Source organism: Macrotis lagotis, chromosome 6 (assembly GCF_037893015.1).
Source record: "Macrotis lagotis isolate mMagLag1 chromosome 6, bilby.v1.9.chrom.fasta, whole genome shotgun sequence".
NCBI classification, from domain to species: Eukaryota; Metazoa; Chordata; class Mammalia; order Peramelemorphia; family Peramelidae; genus Macrotis; species Macrotis lagotis.
The window spans coordinates 55,867,042-55,894,423 of record NC_133663.1 but is presented as its reverse complement, the minus strand read 5'-3'; the positions used below and the strand labels follow the sequence as shown (position 1 = coordinate 55,894,423).

Below are 27,382 nucleotides of genomic sequence, written 5' to 3'. Positions count from 1 at the left end.
AAATAGAGAGTAGATTAAGGAGTAAAATAGATAATTCTGATTAGATTAAACTGTGATAGAAGTTTAAGTGTTTGTTTAATTGCCTTTAATATATCTACCATTATTTCAGTCCTAATAAATTCTTAGCATGGTTACAGACCATTATTCTTTCGCTCTTCCAAAATTCAAAGGGAAGATTCCTCTTCTAACTAGAACACTAGTGACTGGGAATCCAGATCTAATAGAATCAAATCTGCAGCGATCACTAAAGATTCCCAAGAGTAAGGAAATGTACTAATTAACAACTTCCTCTCTAACCTCGAGTGTTGTTTTCTTGCGAACAGATCTGTGATTTCATCAGCAAAGGGATATTTCTATGGAAATCATTTCACTTATTTAGATTGGCAATAGGTCTCTAACTAATCATCCTAGAATCTAAGAGTTGATAGCATGCTGAGAGATTAAATGATTTTCCTAGGATGAGAATGCTAGCATGGATGAAAGGCAAGGTTTAGTCCCAGATCTTCCTGACTCCAAGGCTATTGAATACAGTACATAAAACAAATATTGTAGTATAATATTCATTATACACCATCTCTAAGAGATGTAAAAATATTATCTTCCTTTATTTCTGGATGAGCATTCTCTGCCATCCACCTCTCTATCTTCTTACAATCCTACCAAAGTAAAATTTCTTTATACAACCTGAAAATGGCCTTTTTTACATTGAGAATACATTTTAATGAGGATCGTTTCAATTTGTTCTAATTATAGCCTGAGAATCATATTTCTGAGACATCTGTTCAGATAAATGAAATATTATCTCTATTCCAGTCCATCAATGCACTACTATCAAAAGTAAAAAAAAAAGCAGACTAGTGATTATTTCAAATCAATAAGATGGTCAAAAAAAGTGGATAGCATAGGGAGAGTACCAATTTCTCAAATTATTCTGGCCCATTTCATTTTGAAAAGTAAGTGAAAGAGTTGGTAATGTATCTAAGTTTCCTTTTGAAGTGGCTATTACATTTTTCGTGGATCTACAATATATGTGAGATTGGCATAATAATGGCTTAGTAAAGAAAATGTTTCTAATCCATTATTCTCAATAACCATATTCATCAGTCATCTTCTGTACTCTGGTAATCACCAAGCCTTGCTCAAGTATAAGACATCGGGTTTTCCATGAGGACCTCAGGATGGCTAATCTGCTAATATACTTATAAGTCAAAATTCCTCTATTGTCTCATGACTACATTCTTGGGTCTAGAAATAATCACTGGTAAACTAGGAGTTAGCCATGTTAGTTTGACTAATTTTGATACAAATTAAATTGGTGAAAAAATAAAAAGTAACTTTACTAGTCAAACTCTTCAAAACAATAACTTTTTATTGATCATTTTTTCTTCTTTATTCTGCTCCCTCCCTCAACACACACACACACACACACACACACACACACACACACACACACACACACACGAGAGAGAGAGAGAGAGAGAGAGAGAGAGAGAGAGAGAGAGAGAGAGAGAATAAACCCCATAACAGCACGGGGGAAACCAATCAAGTATAATCAAAGTGGATGGGAATTACCCTGGAAGAAAATGTCTTAACACATGGCATATATAGCTAACCTTGGTGGTGAAGTAAGGTAGAGAAGGTCTTCACTGTAACTACCAAGAAAGACTTTGATCATGATTAGGAAAATGTGATTTATAGTGGGAGGAGGAAAATAAGCAATTAATTTATAAAGAAGGAAAAACCAAGAAGAAATGCTTATCCTGTGAGCTGAAAACTGTTAATGTTGAGCATTAACAAAAAATGATTCATATTCCTCAAGTATGACATTTCCTCTGGCCTAACAAGGTATGACAGGAAACAAATTGAGCTGGTTCTACTTGGTGAATTAAAATGAACATCATTACTAAATAAGAGCTTCCAAAACTCATGACTGTTTCACCTTGAAAGAAGACAATGTGAGAATATTATGCAACAAAAACTTATTAAGCTCTCCCTGACCATAAGTCAATTGGGAGAACAAGGAATAGTTTATCTTGCAGTCAGCTCACACCTATCATATGACTTTCCATTGTGCTCTCTGTTTTAAAGCACTGGGGCAAGACAGATAAAAGTGAAAATTGTCCCTACCCTCAAAGAGCTTACGGTCTCCATGCTCATAATGTATAGCTTTTCCCAAAGGTTTTGGTGAGTTATTTTTCCTTCTGTACATTTTTGACTAAAATCAGGGAAAGTACTGAGTACCCTCACTTTTGCTATAGGATATATTGATTAATGAGACAGTAGAATATAAAAGGCAAGTTTACCTGGTGGAAAAGAAATGTCCTTAGGCTGCTTTCATCTTTTGGCTTAAATCCAATGCATCTGCTCCAAGGCAAGAATAATGTTCTGACTCTCACTTTTATTTGTGTTCTTTTTTCATCATTTGCACAAAGCTTTTTAGTCACCACCATGCCACAGCCTGAGCCATCCGGTTTAGTGGCTAAATTCTGGCCCCTACATATTATTTCTTTCAGCAATACGATATTAAGTTATGTCAAAATAATATTAAGATAATACATTAAATACTAGTTAATAATATAATTAAATATTAAATTGCATGATTATATAATTATAAAATAGAAATTTTGTAGATTGTTGGAGCTGCAAGGAAGATCAGCTTGTCCAAACCCTTCCTTTTTGATGAAGCAACTGCTCCAGAGAGATTGAATTGACTAAGGTTGCATAGAAAGTAGTTAAGTAGGATTCAAATGATCTCACCTAGCTCCAAAGACAATAATTCACTTTCACACTCACTCTCTCTCTCTCTCTCTCTCTCTCTCTCTCTCTCTCTCTCTCTCTCTCTCTCATTGTTACTGATTTTTGAAAGTTCTAACTATTCTAATAAAGAACTAATAGGCTGCTATCTCTAAACCCAGAAAATAATGCCTATTTTTCTTTTTAAATTTTTTAATCTTATTTTATGGATATCTTGTTTTCCTTGTTATCATTTCATTTCTGAGATATCCCACCTCCATCCCTTACTTTTTAACATAGATGAGGCAACGAGGTGGCATAATGATGACGGACCTGAAGTCAAAAAAGACCAGAGTTCAAATCTAGTCCCAGATCCTTACCAGTGTGATCCTGGGTAGTCACTTGATCTGTGTGTGCCCTGGTTTCCTCAGTTGTAAAATGGCAACAATAATAACAGCATCTATTTTGCAGGGTTGTTGGGAGAATCAAAATAGATAATATTTGTAAAATGCCTGACAATTTGCCGGCACTATAGAAATGCTTATTCCTTTCTTACCCTAACACAGATTTTTTTTAAAAAAGATAAAAAAGCAATTTAGAATAGCCAACACATCAGCTACACCTGAGAGATATTCAATATTCCAATACTCCTTACCCTTAATTTGGTCATTCTAAGTTACCTAGTATTCAGACTTTTTTATTCATTCTATTCACATTGTGGCAGTCACTGTGTCTATTATTGTTCTGGTTGTTTGAGTATTTCATTCTGAATCAGTTCATATATGTCTTCCAATGTTATTTTAAATTCTTATATATTCATTTCTTTTGATAGAGAAATGTCACATTATATCTGCATACCACAGTGTGTTTAGCCATTCCCCAAAAGATGATTCTCTGGTTTGATTCCAATGCAGCTATATTTTGGTATATGACATCTTTCTTTGACCTCCTTGAGTTATTTGATTCCCAGCAGTGAGACCTCTGGGGTGGGGGGAAAATGAGAGTGAGCTTTTTTCATGAGAGGCTACTGTTTCATCAGTGAACAAAGGTCACATAGGATGAAAAGCTATGGAAAGACCAATATCAATGAGATTAAAAAATCCTTAAATGATTAAAAGGTTCTGCTCATACTTGACACCAATTTAAGCAGAAATCCTTGCAAGATTTGTGAAGAGTGAGCTAGAACAAGATATCCATAAAGAAGAACATACCCTAGATGTATTCAAGCACAAGTTGGATAATGATATTTATTGGCAATATGATAGAGAGAAGTTCTTCATTAGGTAGGAAGATGGACTCTCTGAGCATTAAAGTCCTTTCCAATTCAATGATTTCATGAACTCTCCTCATGAACAATTCAGAAGAAGAAAGGTGTCAGAAGACATGTGATTAAAAGATACTTCTATCCCACAACCTGATAATACTTCCTAATGAAAATATGATCTCAGCTCTTAGAGAAAAAGGGGACAGCCTGTTATTTAAGCATCAGAAGATTCTAAAAACTCAAGGAAATAGTTACTATATTTGTTAGCAAAGGATTTTTTGAAAATGACAGGAAAGGTATGGACCTCCCCTTATATGCCCATTCTCACAAAAATTCATCTCTTCCACCAAAGCATAAATCTAGCCTATCTGCCAACACTTTATACTTACACGTGAGGAATCTGCTATTATTCATCAATGCAAGGAATCGCAGGTTTGGAATAGTTCCAACAAATGTAGATCACCACTGTTCTAAAAACTGGTAGATAAATCAAGGAGTTGTTTGATATTCTCAGGAATTAAGTGATTTACCTAGAGCCATATTTCTTGTGAATGTAAGATGCAAAATTCAAACCTAGGTCTCCTTGACTCTTCCAACACTGTATTCACCACCACTCATCCTATATACCATGAGGCCTGTTTGAATGCATTCCATAATCACAATATAATAATTTCAAAAATGTTGCATATACAATCATTACATAGATAAAACAGAAATATATATATTGGATTTTTATCAATGAATATGAACTTTTTAAAAGAGAAAAGCTCCCCCTTCCTCACCTCTGCTGGTGTGGTGGTACATTTTCCCTTTCCAGAACATTGCACATCATGTGACTTGCTGTCCACTGGCACACAGGTGCTGACCTTCACAACCACTGTCAAGCGCAAAGCCACGATGCATTTACTAACAGAATCATTCACGAAACCTGGGAAGAAAAGGGAACATTTTTTTTTCTTTTGAGATAAGGTCAAAAAAGCTGTCACATTAGCAGGATAGAAAATACTATCAAAGTAATATTATGGTCTGGCAAAGACAATGGAGTTTAACATAGCAGATGATCATCAAATATTATATGAATTAATATTTCATTTAATCTTCAACTCTCTGATTTAAAACTATATAATTAAACCATCTAATTGAAGCAGGACACAGGAAGAGTTAAAGAATTATAAAATCTCAGCATGAGAAAAGATCTCAGAAACCATTCAGTCCCACCTATGACTGACCTAGAATCCCTTCTATCACATACCAAATCTATTGGTTGTAGACCCTTTGTTCAGAGTTCACTTAGGATGAAATCACCATCACCTAAGGCAGCACATTCTCCTTTCAAGTCTAAGCTTGTTTCTTTGAGCTCCCACCCCTTAGTCTTTAGTGTGGTGACTGATGTCAACAGAACAAATCTAATACCTTTTCCATGTGAGAGGGCCTCAAATATATTTAAATATACATTGTCATTTGGTGATAGAACCAAGGAAAACAATCAGAAAAATTTTCCTGAACTGAGAAAATGTAACTACATCAGTGAAACCTAGTTATAGCATTTTGGTAGATTTCTAATTTTCTCATCAAAAGCCTCATTTATCCATGTATACCTTCTTTCAAAATAATGCATGGGTTCATTTCCTGTGTTCTAGAAAATCAATATTTAAGACCGTAACACATCCCATCCAATTATCTCAGGACTCCAGACTGACTGCTGTGACACTAACATGGATGGGTTGATTGAGATGACAAGCCTAGATATGCTGCAGCATAATCTTATAACACTTCTAGACTGTCCTCCTATGAGACTTGGAAAATCTCTTGTCTTCATTGTAGTTGAGTCACTACTCAAAAGTGAACAGCTTCACAATGAATAAGACATGGCTTCTACATTCACTTTCCTATGTCATAACTATTCCTCCCCCTTTTCGATCGTGTCAAGTTCCTCCTTATGGAAAAAGCAGAGTTAGATAAAGGGGTATTTTATTTGTTCATAGCACTTCAGTTCATTTTTGGTGGTAAGCTTTCCAGAAATTACAACTTCACCAATTTAACTTGCTTATATAGCATGGGGCACCAACCCAGAAACTGACAGAAATGTCATAAACACATTTAATGAAGTCAATAATGGTTCTACAGCATTCCCTCCATTTCAATGGGTTCCACTTATCACTCCTTTTAAGACAGAATGGGAGGGCACTAAAACACATGTATTAGACCTTGTCAACCTGTCATTTGAGTTTCATTTCATGCTGTAATGGAAAAGTGCATTGTAAGAAATTTTGGTGGAAAATATTAAAAATAAAAATAGGCTTTCCACATATTTTTCCTCTTCTATTCTTTTAAAACTATTTCAGGAAAGTAACTTTTGACAGGGGCTCAGTTATTCCCACTCCCTATTCCTTAACTGAAACAACAAGCTACTATCTTAATTAGTTGAAATGAACTAACAACTAATATCTCACAGGAAAATAGGACATCCTGAAGCATTAAAAATTAACAAGAAGGGTCCACAGAAGGAATGATACATACATACATATATATATATATATATATAATTTTATAATATGCTCACTTGTTTTTAAATATGTCAATAAACAAAATGGCAAAAGGAAAGAGAAAACCATCACAACTATTTTCTCATGACTTGAGAGTGAAGCAGTCTTTCAGTGGGAAGTGGAAATTACTACTTCACAATGGAAATGGAAGGGAGAGAAAGATGTGAAATAAGATCATAAAGTTGTATTCATTGGTATAATGGGCACACTTGAAGATGCAGAAATGTTAGATTAAGGTAAAGTTCCTAGAGAGGAAAGATGGGAAGAGCTGGCTTTTCTGTTTTTAAGAGGTTTCTTTTACATAGGAATAACTATTCTAAGTCAGTACCAAGGGCCACCCATGTTAGTCTCAAAGGGTAATACTGAAAAGAGAGCAGAGTTAGCATTCTTCACATAAGCTTTCAAAGTTTAAAGGATTCTAGATTTAGAGATAGACGAAATCTGAGTGACTAGCAAATCTAACCCCTTCATTTTACAGTTGATAAAACTGAAGTACCATGAATATAATTGACTTGCCCAGAATCACACAGCAAGAAAGTCCTAATTATCACTCAGGTCTTCCTGATTCCAAGTTCAGAACTCAATTCATTGGGTCCTCTATTCTATTGCATCCTCCACCCAGTACAGCTAAGCTTCTCTTAGTATTTATTATATGAAGGTTTACCTAAACTTTTTGCCAATCCACTTTTATTTCCTGCAGATTGTAGTCAGAGAGATTTTCAAACTCTTGAAATGTCCTAGTCCATTGAGAAATGCAACTTTTTGAAAGGTTGAGTTCTGGTCTGTGACTTTCTCTAGTGAATGGTTGAAGTACAGAAAAATGAGGGCACAGAAGAGGAGCAGTTCAAAAATCTATGAGACAGTATGTTAGCTGGGTCATCCAAACAAGCACATGGAAAGGGATGAAGAGGACTGTTTAAAGTCAAGTGCCAAGATCATAGAGAATAGTGGGTTAGTGTCCAGAAAACCAGAAGAGAGCAGGAAAAGAGTGGTATGGATGGGTGGTACAAATATTAAAGCATCCTGACAGCAAATAAAATGTATGGAAGTGGCTGTAGGAAGCAAAAAAAATTGGACTTAACTCTCCATATAGGCCATACAACAGGAAATCTGGAGGACAGGTGAAGGAGAATAGGCAAAAATCAATTGGTAATGTAAAGTACTCAGAGGAAAATCAGTTTTCTGCTAATGGTTATTTAAAAAAATCAAATATCAAATTTACTTCCAAAGGCAAAATCCAACTAATAGTGAGTATATCCTAAATAGAATAGGAACAGAGATTCAGAGATGAAAGGGACCCCAGAAGACATCTAGTAAAATCCTGTCATTTTATAGATGAGGAAAGAATAGTTCACAGATATTGTGACACCCAATATCACAAAATCAGGATTCAAACTCAACACCTCAACTCCAAAACAAATATTAATTGTCCGATATGTCTTTCTATCATACTGTGCTGCCTTTATACGAATGTGCCATAGTGAATGAGAGTGTGAATAAAAATTCAAGATGAAGGGGAGTTTGTAATTATGGTCAGAAGGTTCAAAAGTACATAGTAAAGGTAGGTGATGGGAGAATAGTAACTGGGATGAAACCTAGCTAAGATAGATAATGGTGAGAATAATTGGTAGAGCTAATGAAGGATGATAAGAAACTAGAACTGTTATCCTGGACATGGAGTCTAGAATCCCGCCTCAGAGACTCACTAGCTATGAGATCCTAAGCAAGTTATCTAACTTCTTAGAGACAGTTTCCCTATCTATATAATGAGGACCTAAATGGATGATAATAATAGAAAATAATAGCATACACCTCTCAGAGATATTGTGAGGGGGAAAATGAGATAATATTTGTAAAGTACTAGATAAATGCTAGCTATTGTGATGATGATGATGATGATGATGATGATGATGATGATGATGACGACGATGCTTGTGCATAGACCAGCTTGTCTTGATAACAAGCTAGGAAGAATTGTAGGATCATAATATATTCATGGTAGGATAAGCAATAGAGGGAACTTTAGAGGTCACCTAAAGTCTCAGATCTTCCATTTTGCATGCTAGAAAGCTGAGTTCCAGAAAGGTTAAATACTGGTTCAAAGTCATGTGGTTGATCTATGAGAGGACAGGATTCACACTCAGGGTCACAAATGCCACACTTAGCATTCCTTCCAATGTACTACATTTGACATAAAAGTCGTAAAGAAAAGCAGACTGAGCCAGTTAAGATGGTCAATAGATACTTGTACATTTTTCTATATTACAACTATCTAGGTCCCATAATTCTAAATGATATCATGGTTTAATATTATTATTATCACCATTTTATAAATGAGAAAACTGAGGCAGAGAGGATAAGAAATTAGGATTGGATCACATATCCAATAAGAGTCTGAGGTAGGAGGTGAATTCAGTGTCCTAACTCCAAGACTATTATTCTTTCCACTAACCCCCAACCAGACAAAAAAATTCCCTAAATTTAACAACCATGATATATAAAGTAATGGAGTCATTTTTAAATAAAACACACCAGAAACCATGTGTTAGTGTTCAAAAATCACTCAAAGAAGGTCTATAGTTATTCTGCTAATTTTGCCACTGTTCAAAATTTTGTTGGAATTCTAGTAAGTTCCAGAGTTTAAGAAATATTGTCAGGCAAGTTCAAACCACAGTTTACAGACTAAGCAACTTTGGACAAGTAACTTTGCCTCTCTAGTTCTCAAGTTTCTTCATCTTTAAAATGAGGCATAATATTATAATAGCATCATTAGAATTGAAATAGCATCATCAACATTATTAATTAACATTTTTATATTATTATAATATTTATAGTGTTTTAGTTTTTCAAAGCACTTTGCACATGTGGCAGGTGCTTTTATAAACCCCATTTTAGAGATGAGGAAACATAGGCTGAGAAAGGGTAGATGAAATTGCTAACACACATCAAAGGTGGTATTCAAACTTAAATCTTCCTGCCTCTAACAACTGAATCCCCTGGGCCATCTCACTGCAAGAAATGACCCATAAAGTCTCTTTCAGTTCTAAATCAGTAATCCTATGCTCCTCAGTGGGAGCACATTTTGTGTTTTGAAGATAGAATTTAATAATGATAATAATAATAATGGGTGGCTAGGTGGTGTAGTGGATAAAGCACCAGCCCTGGAGTCAGGAGGTACCTGGGTTCAAATCCGGTCTCAGACACTTAATAATTACCAAGCTGTGTGGCCTTGGGCAAGCCACTTTAACCACGTTTGCCTTGCAAAAACCTAAATAATAATAATAATAATAATAGTAACAATAACAAATAATAATGACAAGCTAACATTTAAATAGCACTTGCTATATAGCACTGTACTAGTTTTGATTTTTTGGAAATAGTGACAAGTAATTCAGCCAAGGTCTACTCCCAGTAAAAACCCTTCCTGTGTCCACTGCAGTATTTTCATTTTCTTTTAAACAAATCAACACCAAACTATAACTCAGGAAAGAAGCAATAAACAAAAACCCTTTGGTAAATAAACATACTACCACAATCTCATCTCTCTCATTTTTTTAAAGAAGGTACATCAAGTTTTGTCAGAAATTTATTTTGTACATGTGTCTGAAAGGGACATGACAATATACATAACTTCCTGGGTGAGATGTCAAAACCTGAATGGAATATGACAGATTCATTAATAAACCATGAAAAATTACAAGAGGATTATCCAGAAAAAGTTATAACTATGAATTTACTCTGTTACCTAATGTCTAGAAAGAGGTTTTTAGGGGATTTTTTAACAGTATCAAAGACTAATTAGCCAATTTTTTCTTATATAATTAAGCAGATTTCTACACAAGAATCATCATGGCTGTAGTTATATTTTAAACTATTTGCTCACTTGAGCATAAGGGGATATTCAAGTTCCAAGCTACTATGAATGAATGAATAATATTTATTAAGCAATTGGCTAACACTGTTAAAATGAATAATATTTATTAAGCAATTGTGCTAAATACTGTTAAAAGAAATGCAGTGAAGTATAATAGAGTGAATCATTCCTAGTCAATGGACAACATTATCTATTCCTAAGAAGGTCATTACTCATTTATAATGCTTAATGATTCTGTTCAATTTAACAAACATTTTCAGAACACCTACTATATATAAAGGACTACACAGGGCACTAAATATATTGAGACTAGATAGAGAGCAAGGGAACTGAAGGATGAAGTAGAAATAGAAAAGAATAGGTGTTGTGATTGTCTAATTACATTACTGTTTGAGTCACTACAATGATCAAGAAATCAACAAGTATTTATTAAGCATCTATAAACAGCAGATATTTAGACCATGGAAATACATACATACAAAAATGCCTGAATTCAATGAGCCTACATTCAACTGCAGGAGATCATGTAAATGTATGCTAAGTACATGTAAAATAAATACAAGGTAATGGTAAGGGAGATTCTAACAGCTGGGGAATCCAGAAAGGCCTTCAGTAGGGATGTACTGGTGAGGAGTTTTGAAGGAAAGTAGGGATTGAAAGAAGGAGAGAGATTTCTGGTCAAGATGGCAGAGAGAAGACAGGCATTACACTAAAGTCTCTGGGTTTCCCCTCAAAAATAACAAGAAAGAAACCTCTTAACAGAAATTCAATCTACAAAACCCAGAGAGAGAGAGAAGCTAGGAGAAGAATATCTACCAACAAGGGCTGTCTCAGGGGAGCATGGGTAAGCCAGGGACAGAGAGCAGAGAGTCAGCAGGGGTGGGGTAAAGCCAGAGGATTAAACTTGGCCATGAAGGCTTCAGTGAGTGGTGGGTCCAAGGACCAACTTTAGTTGCCGAATATCTGGTAGGGGGAGTGAAGGTCTGGTGAGTCCCAGCCAAGCTGGACGGTGAGTTCCAGCACAGGAGTTGCAGAGCATGGCTGGACATCAACTGGCTGGGCTAGGGGGCCTAAGCTCCAAACTTTTAGCCAAGACTCTAATCAGAACAAACAGTAATATCACCCCCCCCCAACCCCTCAGGCTCAGGTGTGGGCAGCAGAGCTCCCTCATCTGAAAGGGAGTTGAACTACCTCTTCCAGGGCCCATCCTATTGTACAAGGACAATTCAGACCCTACTGCCACCCCTCAGTCCCTTAAGGCCTAGGGAGAGGGCCTCAAACACTCCAGAGAAAGCAAACAGCACCCCCTACCATCTGGCCCACTTGTAGCTAATAAACCAAGTGAACAAAGCCTCTAGGGTTTTCAAAGCAAACCTCTGAGAGCCAACCCCTCCCCAACACAAGATCCCAGGAAAATGATGAAAGGCCAATGTAAACGGGTCCATTGAGAATTACTTTGAAGACACATATCCTAACCCAGAGAGAACTAGAACTTTTATCTTTTTTTTCTTTTTTTTTTGTTTATAAAGATTTTATTTATTTTGAGTTTTACAATTTTTCCCCAAATCTTACTTCCCTCCCCCTATCCCCTACAGAAGGCGATTTGTCAGTCTTTACATTGTTTCCATGGTATACATTGATCCAAATTGAAGGTGATGAGAGAGAAATCATATCCTTAAGGAAGAAATATAAAGTATAAGAGACAGCAAGATCAGACAATAAGATATCAGGTATTTTTCTAAATTAAAGGTAATAGTCCTTGGTCTTTGTTCAAACTCCACAATTCTTTCTCTGGGTACAGATGGTATTCTCCATTGCATAGAGCCCCAATTGTCCCTGATTGTTGCACTGATGGAATGAGCAAGTCCATCAAGGTTGATCATCTCCCCCATGTTGCTGTTAGGGTATACCATGTTTTTCTGGTTCTACTCATCTCACTCAGCATCAGTTCATGAAAATCCCTCCAGGCTTCCCTGAATTCCCATCCCTCCTGGGTTCTAACAGAATGATAGTGTTCCATGACATACTTATACCACAATTTGCTAAGCCATTCCTCAATTGGAGGGCATTTACTTGATTTCCAATTCATTGACACCACAAATAGGGATGCTATGAATATTTTTGTCCAAGTGATGTTTTTACCCTTTTTCATCATCTCTTCAAGGTATAGATCCAGTAGTGGTATTGCTGGATCAAAGGGTATGCACATTTTTGTTGCTCTTTGAGCACAGTTCCAAATGAGAACTAAAACTTCTGAGAAAAAAAATGAATTGGTCTCCAGCCCAGAAAGACTTACTTGAAAAAAATCAGGAAGGAGTTTAAAAATCAATTGGAAAAATTGGGAAAAGAAACTCTAGAGAAAATTAACACATTGCATGAGAAAATTAACATCCCACAACAAGAAAACAAATCCTTGGAAAATACAATTTGACAAATACAAGATGAGAATAACTCTCTTAGATCTTCAATTGGGCAAAAGCAAAAAAGGAAAATAATTTTCTCAAATCTTCAATTAGGCAAATACAAAAAGAAAATATTTCTTTCAAAACTACACTTGGGCAGATGGAAAACTTTTTCATAAATAGAACTGACCAATAGGAAAAGAAGTTGCAAAAGGTAAATGAAGAAAATCTCTAAAAAAAAAGAATGGAATATGTGAAAACTAATGACTTCATGAGACGACAAAATTCTGTTAAACAAAACCAAAACTTTGAAAAAATAAAAGAAAATGTAAAATACCTCATCAGCAAAACCACAGCTCTCAAGAACAGATCAAAGAGAGACAACCTAAGAATTATTGGTCTTCCTGAAAATATCAAAGAGAAATAACAGCCTGTAATTAATATTACAGGATTTAGTGGTGGAAAACTGCACTGATATGGAGCCAGAGGAAAAAATAGTTATTGAAAGAATACATCGATCCCCTCCAGATAGGGATGCTAAAATGAAAACACCAAGGAATATTGGCCAAATTCCATAACTATCAAATAAAAGAGAAACTCCTGCAAGCAGCCAGAAAGAAACAATTTAAATGCCAAGGAGCAACAGTAAGAATTACACAGGACCTGGTTGCATCAACATTAAGGGATCAAAGGGCCTGGAATGAGATATTCCAAAGATCAAAGGAGCTCAGAACACAGGCAAAAATTCCCTACCCAGCAAAACTGAGCCTTCTTTTCCAGGGGAAAAGATGGACATTTAACAAAATGGGAGATTTCCACCATTTCCTGATGAAAATACCAGAGTTAAATAGAAAATTTGGACATTCAAAAGGAAACTCAAGAGACACATGAAAAGGTTAAAAAAGGGTAAAGAAAAAAAAACTGCTATCCAATAAAATGAAACTTGCTATATCCCCACATGGGAGAAAGATTCTCATAACTCTTGAGAATTAATTATGAGATTACTATTAGAGGATATACTTAGCCAGAAGTGATTGACACTCATGACTTTTCTGTGACTTGGATAGAATGTTTTAGAAACAATATCTCCTTTAAAACAGGGGAAATAAAGAGATAGGAGGATGGAGGAGATTGAATGGGGTAAATCTCATTACATTAAGAGGTACAAAGGACTGATTGCAATAGAGGGGAAGAAGGGAGGAGGTAAGAACCACCTGAATCTTACTCTCATCAGATTTGGCTTAGAGTAAGAAACCTATCTTAGCTTTCAAGTATTAAAAGGGGAAAAGGGGGGAAAAGAGGAGGGGGGTGAAAAAGGGGAACTAACAGAAGGAAGTTAAGGAAGAAGGGGCAAAGAGAAAGGGGAGGGGATTGGATATAGGAGGTCAAACACACTGAAAGTGGTGATATTCAGAAACACAATACTGGGGAATATGGATAAAGTGAAAAAAAGGGGAAACAGAGGAAAGATAGCATGAAGGGCAATAAAGAGGTAATAATTATAACTTTGAATGTGAATGGGATGAACTCTCCCTTAAAACATAGGTGAATAGCAGGGTGGATTAAAACCCAGAATCCTATAATACACTGCTTACAAGAAACTCATTTGAGGCAGATACATATAGAGTAAAGGTAAAAGGTTAGAGCAAAATTTAATTTAAGTTAATTAATATAAGTGAGAAAAGAAGAGGTAACAATCCTTATCTCAGACAAAGCAGCTGCAAAAATAGATATTGTTAAAAGAGAAAAGGAAGGGGGTGGCTAGGTGGCATAGTGGATAAAGCACTGGCCTTGGAGTCAGGAGTACCTGGATTCAAATCTGGTCTCAGACACTTAATAATTACCTAGCTATGTGGCCTTGGGCAAGCCACTTAACCCCATTTTCCTTACAAAAACCTAAAAAAATAAAAAACAAATTAAAAAAAAAGATAAGGAAGGAAACTATATCCTCCTAAAAGGTACCATGGACAATAAAGTAAGTTCAATTCTAAATATTCTAATTCTAATTCTATTCTAATTCTAATTCAATTCTAAATATGTATGCACCTAATGCTATAGCATCCAAATTCTTAAAGGAGAAGTTGAAGGAGTCACAGGAAGACAAAGACAGCCAAACAATATTATGGGAGACCTCAACCTCCTGCTCTCAGATTTAGACAAATCTAACCATAAAATAAATGAACAAGAAGGAAATTAAGGAGGTAAATAGATTGTTTGAAAACCTAGACATGATAGACTTATGGAGGAAATTGAATGGGGATATAAAGGAATATACTTGCTTTTCTGCAGTACATGGAACTTACACCAAATTGACCATGTATGGGGGCATAAAAACCTAATGATCAATTACCGAAAGGCAGAAATAGTGAATACTTCATTCTCAGATCATAATGCAATAAAAGTCACATGCAATATTGAGCCAGGGAGATACAGACCCAAAACTAATTAGAAGCTGTATAACCTCATTCTAAAGAATGAGTGGAACAACAAATTATAGAAAGAATTAATTGATTCATCCAAGATGATGACAATAATGAAACAACATATCAAAACCTATGGGATACACTCAAGGTAGTTGTCAGGGGATACATTATATCTTTAAATGCTTACATGAATAAATTAGAGGAAAAGGCAACCAATGAATTAAATATGCAATTAAAAAGAGAGAAAGAACAAATTAAAAATCCCCAATTAAATACCAAATTAGAAATTCTAAAATTTAAAGGAGAAATTAATAAAATCGAAAGCAAGAAAATTATTGAATTGATAAGTAAAACCAATAGTTGTATTTATGAAAAAAAATGATAAACCTCTGATTTATTTGATTAACAAAAGAAAGAAGAAAACCAAATTGCTATTATCATAGATGAAAAAGGTAAACTCACCACCAATGAGGAAGAAATTAAAGTAATAATTCAGAATTATTTTGCCCAATTCTATGCCAATAAATTTGATAATCTATGTGAAATGAATGAATATTTATAAAAATATAAGTTACCCAGGTTAGATGAAGAGGCAATTAAATAACCTAAATAACACTATCTCAGAAAAAGAAATTCAACAAGTCATTATTGAACTCCCTAAGAAAAAAATCTCTAGAACCAGATGGATTCACAAGTGACTTCTATCAAACATTTAAGGAACAAATGGTTCCAATTCTATAAAAACTCTTTGGAAAAATAAGTGAAGATGGAACTCTGCCTAACTCTTTTCTATGACACCAATATGGTGCTGATATCTAAATCACGAAGAGTTAAAACACAGAAAGAAAATTATAGATCTATCTCCCTGATGAATATATATGTAAAAATCTTAAATAAAATCTTAGCAAAACAATTACAACAAGTTATCACTAGGATAAAACATTATGACCAAATAGGATTTATCCCAGGAATGCAGGGTTGGTTCAATATTATGAAAACTGTTAGTATAATTAATTATACCAATAAGAAACCTATCAGAAATCATGTGATTCTATCAATAGATGCTGAAAAAGCTTTTGACAAAATACAGTACCCATTCCTGCTAAAACACTAGAGAGTAGGGGCAGCTAGGTTGCTCAGTGGATAGAGCACCAGCCTTAGAGTCAGGAGAACCTGAGTTCAAATCTGGCTTTAGACACTTAATAATTACCTAGATGTGTGGCCTTAGGCAAGCCACTTAACCCCATTGCCTTGCAAAAAAAAAAAAAAAACTAAAAAAAATTTTAAAAATGAGAGCGTATAGGAATAAAAGGATTGTTCCTTAGAACAATGAGCAGCATCTATCTGAAACTATCAACAAGCATTATATACAGTGGGGATAGGCTTATTCCCCAGTAAGATCAGGAGTGAAATGAAGATGCTCATTATCACCACTACTATTCCATATTGTATTAGAAATGTTACCTTCAGCAATAGGAGAAGAAAGAAATTGAAGGAATTAGAATTGGGAAGGAAGAAACAAAATTCTCACTCTTTGAAGATGACATGATGGTATTACCTAGAGAATCCCAAGAAATCATCTAAAAAAGTACTTGACATAATTAGCAAATTTAGCAAACTCACAGGATATAAAATAAACCCTTATAAATCTTCAACAATTCTATATATGACTAGAAAGATGCACCAGGAAGAACTAGAAAGAGAAATCCCATTCAAGGTAACCTCAGACAATATAAAATACCTTGGAGTGTACCTGCTAAGGCAGACTCAGAAACTTTTTGAAAACAATTAAAAAACACTTCTCACACAAATAAAATCAGATTTAAATAACAGGGAAAATAGCAACTGCTCATGGATAGGTCAAGCTAATATAATAAAAATAACAATTCTATCAAAAATAAACTATTTGTTTAGTGCCCTACCAATCAAAATTCCAAAAATTTACTTTAATGAGTTAGAAAAAAATGTTAAGTAAATTCATATGGAGAAATAAAAACTTGAAAATTTCCAGAAAATTAATGAAAAAGGTGCAAAAAGGTGGCTTAACCGTATCAGATCTAAAATTATATTATGAAGTATCAGTCATCAAAACTGTCTGGTATTGGCTAAGAAATAGATAGAGTGGTGGATCAGTGGAATAGACTAGGTGCAATAGCAGGAAATGATTATAGTAATCTGCTGTTTGATAAAACTAAAGAGGTCAGCTATTGGGATAAAAACTCTCTGCTCAATTAAAAACTGTTGGGAAAATTGGAAGGTAGTATGAAAGAAACTTGGATTAGACTAACGTTTCACATCTATATATACCAAGATAAGATCAAAATGGACACAGGATTTAGACATAAAAAAATATTATAAGCAAATTAGGAAATCAATAAATGGTTTACCTGTCAGATCTATGGAAAGGGAAGCAGCTTATGACCAAGGAAGAGAACATCATTAATAACAACCTAGACAATTTTGATTGAATTAAATTAAAAAGCTTTTGCACAGACAAAACTACTGTACCCAAGATCAAAAGACATGTAATAAATTGGGAAACAATTTTTACAACTAGTATTTCTGACAAATGATTCATTTCTACAATATACAGATAATTTAAAAAAAAACAAGCCATTCCTCAGTTGGCAAATGATCAAAGGATATGCAAAGGCATTTTACAGATGAGGAAATCAAAGTGATCCACAGTCATTTGAAAAATTGCTTTAAATCACTTATTATTAGAGAAATTTAAGTTAAAGCATCTCTGAAGTACCATTTCACACCTCTGAGATTGGCCAATATGACCAGGAAGGACAATAATCAATGTTGGAAGGGAGATGGGAAATCTGGGACATTAATACATTGTTGGTAGAGCTATGAATTCATCCAGTCTTTCTGGAGAGCAATTTGGAATTACACCCAAAGGGCAACTAAATGCACATACCCTTTGATCCAGCAATACCACTACTGGATCTACACCCTGAAGAGATTATGAAAAGGTGTTAAAATATTACTTGTACAAAAATATTCATAGCAGCCCTGTTTGTGGTAGCAAAGAATTGGAAGTTATCTAAATTTCCTTCAATTGGTGAATGGCTTAGCAACCTGTGGTATATGTATGTCATGGAACATTATTGTTCTATTAGAAACCACGAGGGATGGGAATTCAGAGAAGCCTGGAATGCTTTGCATCAACTGATGCTGAGTAAGATGAGCAGAACCAGAAGAACATTGTACAACAGAAGGCAGTCTCTTATACTTTATTTTTCTCCCTAAAGGATATGATTTCTCTCTCATCACATTCAACTTAAATCAATGTATACCATGAAAACAATGTAAAGACTAAGAGACTGCCTTCTGTGGGGGGAGGGGGAAGCAAGATTAGGGGAAAAATTGTAAAATTCAAAATAAATAGAATCTTTCTTTTATAAAAAAAAAAGGTGAGATAAAAGGAACTACAGCCCAAGAAAGAATAAAAAAATATATATTGGTAGCCTCAGCTCTGAACCCAGGATCTGACCCACAGTAGGTCAGAATGATGATGGTGGTGGTGGTGATGATGATACATAGATCAGTTTGATTTGATAATACTTAATAAAAGGAACTATGGGTCCAGAAAAGTAATTAAATTAGTAGTTATAATTGTTTGGTAGGAATTAATTTATCATAAGAACCATATACATATATATATGTATATATATATATATATACATATATATATATGTGTGTGTGTGTGTGTGTGTGTGTGTGTGTTTGTATTTACCAAAGTATTTATTTCTATCACTTTCCATAATGACTGCTCAACAGAGTAATATAAAACAACGAAGTAGCGTTTGGAAAGAGTAAGCTTCATGGAAAAAAATTTCAAAGATTCACAATTATATCAGTGTAGGTAATATCTCTATGCCTTGATAGATGATATTCTCATAATTTGCTCTTACTAGAAAGTGTATTTTTTTCCAACAACCCACATAGAGTTGGGTCTATCCTCAAAGCCTTTCCAGCTTGGTAGTTACTTTTTTATCCCATATATGTGCTCACCCCTTTCTATAGTTACAGAAGCATAGAGCATTCTCTCTCTCTCTCTCTCTCTCTCTCTCTCTCTCTCTCTCTCTCTCTCTCACTGTCATTTTATATATATATAATGTACATAAATATATATTTGTATATATATATATTTTTTCAATGTATTTCTCTCCCCCCCAGCTTTTGACACTAAATACCACAATAAACAGACCAACTCTGAGTACCTGCTATTGTTTAAAGTCTCTTTCAGTTTTGAACTTTCAGTCCATAGTTAAGTATGCTCTAAGAATCAGATTATACATTATTTCAACTCTTTTTGTTTCATCTACTTCATAGTCTAATCCAAAAGAGCCTCTCAGGCAGCTACTTTGAATATTTCTTATCTTCTTTCTACAGAGGGTCTCCAACTCTGACTTTTATCTGAAGTAGAATGAGTAATTTTCTTTTCATTACTATACCACCTCTTCAGTTCAATAAACTCCAGAGGCTCCTTATTAGGTAAGAGGAAAGGTATAAGAATTTATAGAGTACTTGTTGCATGCCAAGTCTTCTGCCATCAGACTTAACATTCGAACCACTGTGCCACCCAGCTGCTTTCCTATTGCCTCCACAATCAAATACAAAGTCCTCTGTTTGGCATGTAAAACACTTCACAACCCAGCTCTTTTCTACCTTTCCAATGTTCTTAAACTCTGCCACCTCTACATACTTCTGGTCAAACTAGCTGTTTGAGACACCTCACACACAACTCACATCTCCATAGGATTCCTGGAATACTCTCTCCTTCCTTGGACCTCTTAGCCTCCCAGACTCCTTTCAAAACTCAGCTCAAATGAAATCTTATGGAAGAAGACTTTCCCTTCAGATGCTGGTGCCTTCCCCTCAAAGATTTACTGTATCTACTTCGAATGAATCTTGTATACCCTTAAATAGATTTAATAAGTCTAGGTCATCCTTAATAAATGTTTTGTTGATTGATTTACCCCTGCTTCATCTCAGGAATCTGGAGGTGAGCACCATAAAGTGCATAGGGCACCAGGTCGGTAGAGAGTAAGACTTATCTTCATGAAATCAAATCTGACCTCAGTAATTTAGTAGTTGTATGACCCTGAGGAAAGTCATTTAACTTTGCCTCAGTTTTCTAAATATGTAAAATAAGTGGAGAAGCAAATGACAAAACTACTCCAGTATTTTTGCCAAGAAAATCCCAAATGGAGTCACAGAGTGATGAAAATGACTGAAACAACTGAACAAAAACAACATCTCAGTAAGCCAGAAATATACCACTCTAAATACCCAGGTCTCTTGTTGCATTTTTTCTGTGTAGAGTGTGTGTGTGTGTGTGTGTGTGTGTGCATGTGTGTGTATGAAATATACAAATAGACAGATAAGTAGTTAGATAGACAGACAGACAGATACAGGTGGATGGATGGACAGATATGGATGGATGGCTAGCTAATCAATGGAAAGACAAATGATAGTAGATGATATAAATGATAGATAGATGGAAATGGAGATGTGAGGGTAGCTAGGTAGCATAGTGAATACAACACTGGTCCTGCAGTCAAGAAAATCTTAATTCAAATCCAACTTCAAACACTTACTAGCTGTGTAATCTAGGGCAAGTCACTTAACCCCTCTTTGCCACAGTTTTTCAGTTTCTCTTTGTAAACTGGGAACACACCAGAGAAAGAAATGACAAACTATACCAGTATCTTTTCCAAGGGAAAAAAATCAAGTATTGATATCCATAGGGTCAAGAGAGATAGACACTATTGAACAGCAAGATGTAAAGCTGTATCAAGATATAACTATATCTAGATATAGACACACATAGAGAGATCTGTCTCATCTGTATGTATGGACAGTATAAACATGATATAAATAGAACAGAATGGTCCAGTGGTGGGGGAGGCAGAGATAGAGCAACAGAGCACTGGACTTGAAATTATTAAGACCTCAATTTGTTGGATGACCTTGGGAAAATTAACTTCTCTCAACCTCAGTTTTCACATCAGCAAGAATGAGGCATTGGATTCCATGACCTTTAAGATCCCTTCCAGTTCTAAATCTATGATATTATGACTAGAACTCTCATCATGCTCATTATAAAATTGTCTTGCTAAAGAGGGAACCAGAATTCAGGTAGAAGGGAGAAGTTGGAATCAATGGTGAGCCCTTCGTTGGTCTTTCTGCCTTCACTATATAGCCCTCTCCCCCAACACACACATACACACACAAAAAAAAAAAAACCCAACTCTTCCATTAGGGTGATCATCCTCAGAAGTATATCAGACTAGCTCTTGATAGGATTCTTAAGTCAATTTTGTTTGCCTAGGGAGACACAGGCTTTTCTGGCCAAAAGCATTTGACCAACTTCTAAATTAATCATCCCACTCACAAAAATACTAAATTTTACTATTGTTTCACTTTCCTGTCCCCACCCGTGCCCATCAAAGCTAAATCATTGCTGTTGAGCTCCCAATTTTCAACCATATACTGATTAAACAAATGAGATAAACTAGAAGTCTAGTCAGTACTTCCAGGTGAGCATATAATTGCCTTAACTCATTTACAACTAACTCCTTTTGATCATGTCAGAAGAATCCTTGGAGTTTTCCATAATGGAACGTAATTTTGTCCAATTAACTTTCATCATTGTAAAGTACAAAATAATAGTCATATGGTAATTTTAAGAGTGAAAAGCAAGACCTCAACCTTTCTCTGAGGTTCAGTGGGAGAAATGTGGAACTGGAATAAAGCCTCCAAAAGGCTTTATCAATACTCACTGGAGAGTTGTAGGAAAGCTAGTGGATTTCTTCTCATGTCACTCAAATGCTGCCAATGGATGGCCTTTCACAGGCAGTCATACATTGCTTCCTTTCTTTAGCAAAGATATTACAGAAAATACTTAAGTTTTTTCTTCTCCTTAAATCTAAGACTTGAAGGATGCTGTTCATGCTAACCATGAAGTCCTTTCCCCATCCATGCTGGGGACAACATGAATAAAGACTACATGCTTGTTGCCTGCATTGAGCTGACTCTTCCATTCCCCATGATAATTGTGTCCCAGGGTCCCTTTTACATGCTCACCTAAAAATTGTAAAAAATATAAAGGTTCTCTTTGTGAGAGCTAGTAAGCTCCATTCTTGACTTGGACATTATTTTCCTGAGGAATGGGAAGAGGAACAAGAGGATAATTAGAGTATAAATTTTAGTAAGTAGTGGCTATGTGTAATAATCAAATATAAAATCAGTCAATAAATATTTAAGTATTTAACCCAGTGCCAGATACAGGTGAAAAGAAAGAAACACCTGTCATTCAAAGAGCTTACATTCTAATGGGAGAAGACACTTGTAAAGGGAAGATGAAAGTGAAGAGGAGGAAGGAAGAAGGTACCCAGAAGAGAACCCAAAGAGTGTCACCAAGATTGTCTCCTGGAGAGAACTGAAGAAATGGCTGGCTTGGGTGCCATCCTTGAACAGAGATTCTCAAAGGAGCTTTCCAATCAGAGGGAGGAGTCACAGGGACTGAAAATATTTCTGAGGTATGAATTCCAAGGTTGAAAGTATCTTCCAGGATGAAGGGCTTTCCAGGACATGACTAAAACAGACACTGTCTCAAGGAGTTTGCATTGAAAAGGTGAAGACAGCATGTGAAGGTAAACTACAAAGAAAGAAGGACCTTGGCTTGAAAATGAATAGGTGATGGAGAGGACTGGCAAAAGTTCACCTATCAGAGCCCAAGTCTGTTTCCTTCAATAGCTAGGCTACAATCTACGGTTGATTCTTTTACTCCCTGCTATCATTCTTCAGTCTATCTAAACTAGCCTTCTCTGTATGTCTCACACACAGCACTCCATCTCTTATCTCCATCCCTTTAAAAAAAATTACTCTGCTTTGACTAGATTCCCTCTTCATCTCTATATGATAGAAACCTCTTCTTAAGACACAGCTCAAGCCCCCCCCTTTACGTGAAACCTTTCCTGATCCCCGGCCCCATCTGCTGGTTTTGACCCCTTCCTTAACTATTCTGTTCTTAACTACATTGTATTGGATTATATTCATTTTAAAAATATTTATTCCACATATACCTACTCAGGTATTTATAGATAGAATGTGAGATCAATGAGAGTAGGGATTGTTTTGTGATGTGGATTTGATTCCCAACTCTGAGCCAAGTGCCAACTTAATAAATGTTTACATTAAAAATGAAATCATCTTTAATAAATGCCCAAATAAGCATTTAATAAAAGTGTATTGAGAGAGAAATGAAATAGAAGAATGAAGAAGAGAGGTGATAAAGAGAAGTAAGAAAAACATTAAAAAAAATCTGAGAGATTTATTTGTAGATTAGACCTTTCTAGTAAATCAAGGAGTTTGTGTGTTACTCATCTTTCATTACAAAGGGAATTTCATCTCATTATTATTTTTTTCTATTAAAAATAGGTCTTTAAGACTGCAACACTTAATCTCCTCCTCTATCCTACTCCTATCCAAAAAAGGGGAAGAATAAAAAATCCTTGCTTTAATCCCATTTTCATTGCAATCTGATCCTTTGATTCTAAGAAATATATGCGATTGTGAGGCTCAATTGTCAAATAACTTGCAATAGAAATAAAATCAATCTATATCAATAAATGTATCTAAGGGAGAAAGGGAAGGATTACTTTGCTCTTTGATTATTATAATCAAATATCCTTTTTTCTTTTTTAATCCCAAACCTGCAAATTCATCAGTTTAGGTAACTCCTAAATTTAGGGTCAGGCATAACCAGGTTCATATCAGTAGCTGTGTAACCTTGGGTAAATCAATTAATACTTCTGTGCCTCAGTTTCCTCATCTATGAAATGCAGGGAATGGGCTTAATGGTCTCAGATATTTCTTCCAGTTCTAAATCTATGATGCTATCAGGGAATATGATCTGAATTATCTCTAAGAGAATTACCTCAACTTCTGAGAGGTTAACAGTTTTGTCTTGAGTACCCCAACTATGTGGTATGTGTCAGAAGTGAAACCTGAATCCAGATCTTTCTGACTCAGAGGCCAGTTCTCTATCTACTAGTTTTACTGCCTCTCAAAACCAAATCTGCAAGGGCTAAATTTAAATGCTAAATTAAATCAGATGTAGATCATCTGTTTATTTGTTTTTGTTCAATCACGTCCCAACTTTTCCAACCCCATTTGAGAGTTTCTTGGCAAAGATACTAGAGTGACTTGCCATTTTCTTCTCCAAATGATTTTACAGATGAGGAAACTGAGGTAAACAAGGTTAAGTGACTTGCCCAGGGTCACACACTGGGAAGTAGCTGAGTTCATATGTAAACTCTTATCCTATCCTTGAAGTCAGGTCCTCCTGACTCCGGGTTCAGCGTTCTGTCCACTGTGACACTTAGCTGATTCCTATCTCTAGATTAAAGAACTCTCAATTAAAATATCAAAGGGATTATCATATAGGATTCCTTCCTAAATGATAATATGCCATTACATTCTTGTAATAAGATGTGTTCAACTATTTCCAATCAATGGACATACACTTTGTCTCTAGTTCATTGCTACCAAAAAACGGTACTTCTAAAACTCCTATCCTAGCATGTGCCTCTTTTTATGCACATAATTTATACTCGGCCACACAGTATCACCAAAAAGAGAAGAGTCTATTATTGTCAAGCACATGGATCTCGCTTTAGCTAATATTCCATTAATTCCAAAAATCTATGATTTCACCTGTGTGGGAACACCTCTCCCAATGCAGATCACAGTCTCTCCTAGCTATTGAAAAATGACATCCATGTGCTATTTGAACCAAAAAGTTCATGAATTGATGTGCAGCCTTCTGGTCGCCTCTTTGATGAGGCAGGTCTCCCGTAGATGGGTGAAGGGTGTTTTTACCAGATTCGTCCCTGAAACCACTTTAGTATGACAGACCCTACCTGAGTTTGTGCCTCACTAGCAAAATCGAGTGGTCTCCTCTAAGGCAGGCAAAGTGGGGAAGAGAAGAATTTGAGTAGAATAGCTTAGATAAAGCCTTGGAAAGTGCTTGGCACCAGGCTGTTAACTGTTTACTTTACTACCTGCCTTCTTCAATAGGAAACACTAAATGGGTTTAAATAGGCTTTGATTTCACACTTCATTGGATTTAATGGCAAGGATGGTACACATGCTTTGCTTCACTTGCTTACACCAAGATCATTGTCTTTCCTCATAAAAGTAAAGCACATATGGAAAATAAAAGTTCTGCAAAGGAGATTTTGAGTAGCATGTGTTGGAAATCAGTGGTGCTCAATTTTCTATTAAGCCAAAGTGTGTCATTTGGCACTAACCTATAGCCTTAAAAAACATCAGCTTCCATGGAATCCTCTTGGCAAATACTACAAAGGAATTTTAGTGTTGGAAATTTTACAGACACAAACTCCAACCTGATTCCCAAGGTAGAGGCATTCCCATGGGAAAATTATTCCCTTAGAACTCTCTAGGTTCTGAAAGTCTTAAGATGAAAAGGGAGCCCTTTTCTTAGATGCATGGGATAAAGTGGCATAGTTTTCCCTTAGGAAGTGCCAAATCTGCCCAGGTTTTGTTTTCCTTTGGAATTAAGACCATCCAGAACTTTGTAAAGTTCCCCAAGCATTTCACAAAATATCCTCACTATCACAGAATGGTGATTCACAAAATGTCATATACAGTCTCTCATTTTGGGTCAATTTGAAAAGATAACCTAAAAATGTATCTTTATTTGGTATAAGGAAGGTTTACCTGGGCAAAAAGTTTAAACAAAGAAAAAGAAGAAGAGATCAAAGCACCAAAACATAAGAGCTAAGAAGAATTTAACAAGTTAGAAAATTGGGCTAAATCTAAGAAGATAAACTTTGGTAAAGAGCAACATGAAGTTTTATACTTGTATCTAAGACCAAAAGATCAAAATTCTAAAACATAACATCTAAAAAGAATTTAACAGATTAGAAACTTGGACTAAATCTAAGATAAATTTTGGTAAAGATCAACAAAATTTAACACTTGAATCTAAGAAACTTCAAATGAAAGTCATGGCTAAATAGCAGCTCTTCTCAGCCAGTCAATAAATATATATTAGGCAGTTACTAGGTTTTAGAATCTGAACTAAGTACAGGGGATACAAAGAAATGAAAAAAAAACAGTCCCTGCTTACAAGAACCTCACAATGAATTGGGGGAGACAACATGCAAACAATTATGTACAAAGAAGATATAAAGATAAATTGGACATTGGTGAACTGAAAACTCAATCAGTGGAATGATATGGAAATCATAAAATTTTCTTGATCTTGGTCTCCTTTAAAAGAGGCGTAATTTCCATAAATAAGGAGGAGATCATTCCCTTTGTACTCTTTCCTGGCCTGACCACATTTGGAAAATCAAGTTAAGTTCTAGACAACATATTTTAGAAAGGACTTTGGAAAATGATCGAATGAGAACAACCAAAATGAGGAAAAGGCTTGAACCCATGTTGTATGAAGATCATCTGAAGGGACTGTGGTTTTTTGGCTTGTTTGTTTTGCCTATAGTTATCATACCTGCCCAGTATGACAATTGACTTCCAATATTTGAAGGGCTGTCATGTGGGAGGGATTAGATTCTTCCATTTTCTTCAGAGAGCAAACTAGAAACATTGGGAAGACATTGCAAAGAGGTTAAGTTTAGCCTTGCTATCAAGAAAAGCTTCTTTAAAATTAGAACTATGCAAAAGTAGAAGAAACTATCCCAGGAAAGATGGAGGAGAGGGGAAATTTTCTCCTAACTGGTTGTCTTCAAGCCAATGCAGAATGACCTATTCTTGTGGTATGTGAGGAATCTTGGAGGATACACACTGGTCTCCTTGAGGACTGGGTTCCATTAAAAATCTGAAATTCTGCCATTAATTTTGTATCATCCTAGGACTAGGACTTAAAAGTAGAATCTTAGAAATCAGCAGAGGTGGCCAGAAACGGAATCAAGCTATGCTCATCCAATGGTACTTTTAATCAAGGTCCCGGACTGAGCCAAAGAAGACACCGACACCAACCATCAAATATAGTTGAGGGGAAATGCGAACGTACACTTCAACTCCCGGTCATTCCTGGTTCTCTACATTTCCCTGAAACTGGGCTATAGAGTGGA

The 27,382-nt window shown here is 35.6% G+C and overlaps 1 protein-coding gene across 1 annotated transcript in view; it reads right to left on the bottom strand.

The window, feature by feature from the left end:
* DNER (delta/notch like EGF repeat containing) overlaps nucleotides 1–27,382 on the bottom strand; it is a 345,353-nt gene that overhangs the window by 150,841 nt on the left and 167,130 nt on the right. The window contains exon 5 of the mRNA XM_074191208.1: nucleotides 4,780–4,925. Within this exon, the coding sequence (XP_074047309.1) occupies nucleotides 4,780–4,925 (146 nt within the window). The remainder of the gene's footprint in view (nucleotides 1–4,779; nucleotides 4,926–27,382) is intronic.